Source organism: Vicia villosa, unplaced genomic scaffold (genome assembly GCF_029867415.1).
Source record: "Vicia villosa cultivar HV-30 ecotype Madison, WI unplaced genomic scaffold, Vvil1.0 ctg.002450F_1_1, whole genome shotgun sequence".
NCBI classification, from domain to species: Eukaryota; Viridiplantae; Streptophyta; class Magnoliopsida; order Fabales; family Fabaceae; genus Vicia; species Vicia villosa.
Genome location: NW_026705931.1, coordinates 176,253 through 178,245, shown reverse-complemented (window position 1 = coordinate 178,245; position 1,993 = coordinate 176,253). Strand labels below are relative to the sequence as shown.

Below are 1,993 nucleotides of genomic sequence, written 5' to 3'. Positions count from 1 at the left end.
AAAATTGGATAAAATAAAAGTCGGTGGCGACTCTTGCTTACCGCGACATTTTCGATTATAAAAGTCAGTTCACCGTGTTACACCATGCTCCTTCGACAAGCAAAGATACTCCCATTTGATCCAAACAATCTTCCTCTTGGCAGCACTATTTCCCCATAAAAAGTTGCTCCGAATTCTCTCGATTTATTTGATAATACGACTCGGAGCTTTAAAGAAAGATAGCTAAAATATAGCGAGACTAGAAAGCACATATTTTATTAAAGAAATTCGTTCTACCAAAGAAAGAATCCTGCCTCTCCATGAACCTAGCCGATCCTTCAATTTCTTCAGCAGTGGCTCCCACCAAGAAACAAATCTGTGATTGACTCCCAAGTGAAAGCCTAAGAATTCAAAAGAGTTAGATTGCACCTTGCAGTTCAAAAAGTTAGGCGCTGCATATACAAAATGGTGATTCAAATTAATTCCGATAAGGCGACTCTTGTGAAAGTTAACTCCCAGCCCCGAAATCAATTCGAAACCTCTTAGCAATGCCTTTAAAGACCGAACCTGTTGCCAATCACCATTACCTATCAGCAATGTGTCGTCGGCAAACTGCAAAATACTCACTTCACAACGGCCCTCAATATTGAAAGCAGTCAATTCGTGAACCTCTATTGCCTTTCTAACCATCCCAACCTTGTCTAAGCCCTCTCCCAACCTTGAAGTCTTTCGAAGGGCTTCCATTTACAAGAACTAACATCCAACTCGAGCAAACTAACGACTCTATCCAAGAGACCCAGCGATCTCTAAACCCCAACTTCTACAACATCCGTTTGAGGAATACCCAATTAAATCTATCATATGCCTTTTCAAAGTCAACCTTAAACTACAAACAATCCTTCTTCTCCTTGACTGCATAATCCATTATCTCGTTAGCGACTAGAAAACCATCCAAGAGATTACTGCCAGGAATGAATGCGCTTTAAACCTCCGAAATCACCGTGCACAGAACCTTCTTCAGCCTTGCAACAAGAAGCTTTGATAAAGCTTTATAAAGGCAGCCCGCCAAACATATGGGACTGTAGTCATCTGTAGCAACCTGCCCTAAAAATAAGCTTTTAGAGTCGCCACCTATTCTGAAAGGCGAATAGGAAACCCTACGCAGTATAAAGATCTGAGTAAGTTATTATAATCAGGTCGAGGGAAGGTGTTAGGCACCCTCAACCCTTTTCTATGGCTTTGAATCTAAGGTCAAATTTTATGGCTAAAATATTCAGGTTTAATAGCTAAGGAAGTGAATAGGGAAAAAATGAGATTTTATGGAAGGGGACTCGCCTTGGTTATCCAAGTGCCTACGTATCTCCTTATGGAGAATCAGAGTCAACGTAGTTCGGGCACAGGGTTGTACGCCTTAGAATTTGAATATGGAGGTGTTTGAAGGCTTTTTGAATGGCCTGTCGTAGTTTTGGAAGTTGTGATTTGAAAGGCATTTGGAGTTGCCTAGGATAAAAATCCGTAGTGTCGTGGTTTAGTGTGTTTTGAAGGTTTGGGCGTACAACCCTGATTTGATATGGCACCGTTAGATGCGATGACCTATAGATTTAGTCAGTATAGCTAACGGATTAAGGGGCATTGCTGGTTACTCAGATCGATAGATTGATCGTCGCGGGCAGCAAATTAAAATGTATTTTAAATTATATATTTTTATCTCTCGTCTAATGCGACTAATAGATTTAGTCGGGTCGAGGAGAGAATTAATTAAGGATTGATGTTCTTGCCAAACGGGCAATGGGATCGAGCAAACCCTAATGTATTAAACCTTTCTAGGTTTTCTTGTGATTATAATTAAAGATTAATTAAAATTAATTAAGTCGAGTAATCGGGAAAATAATCCTGAACCTACTCCTAATTATATGCTAATCCTAATTTAATTATATTTGTTCTAATTAAATAAATCAATTCATTTGAAATATAATTGATTAAACCTAATATAAATAATTAAACAAATGAAAAT

General features: G+C 38.6%; 1 protein-coding gene across 1 annotated transcript; it reads right to left on the bottom strand.

The window, feature by feature from the left end:
- Window positions 1–222: 222 nt before the first annotated feature.
- On the bottom strand, window positions 223–723 carry LOC131638848 (uncharacterized). The gene has a single exon (XM_058909394.1). The coding sequence runs from the start codon at window positions 721–723 to the stop codon at window positions 223–225; it is 501 nt and encodes a 166-aa protein (XP_058765377.1).
- Window positions 724–1,993: the final 1,270 nt, after the last annotated feature.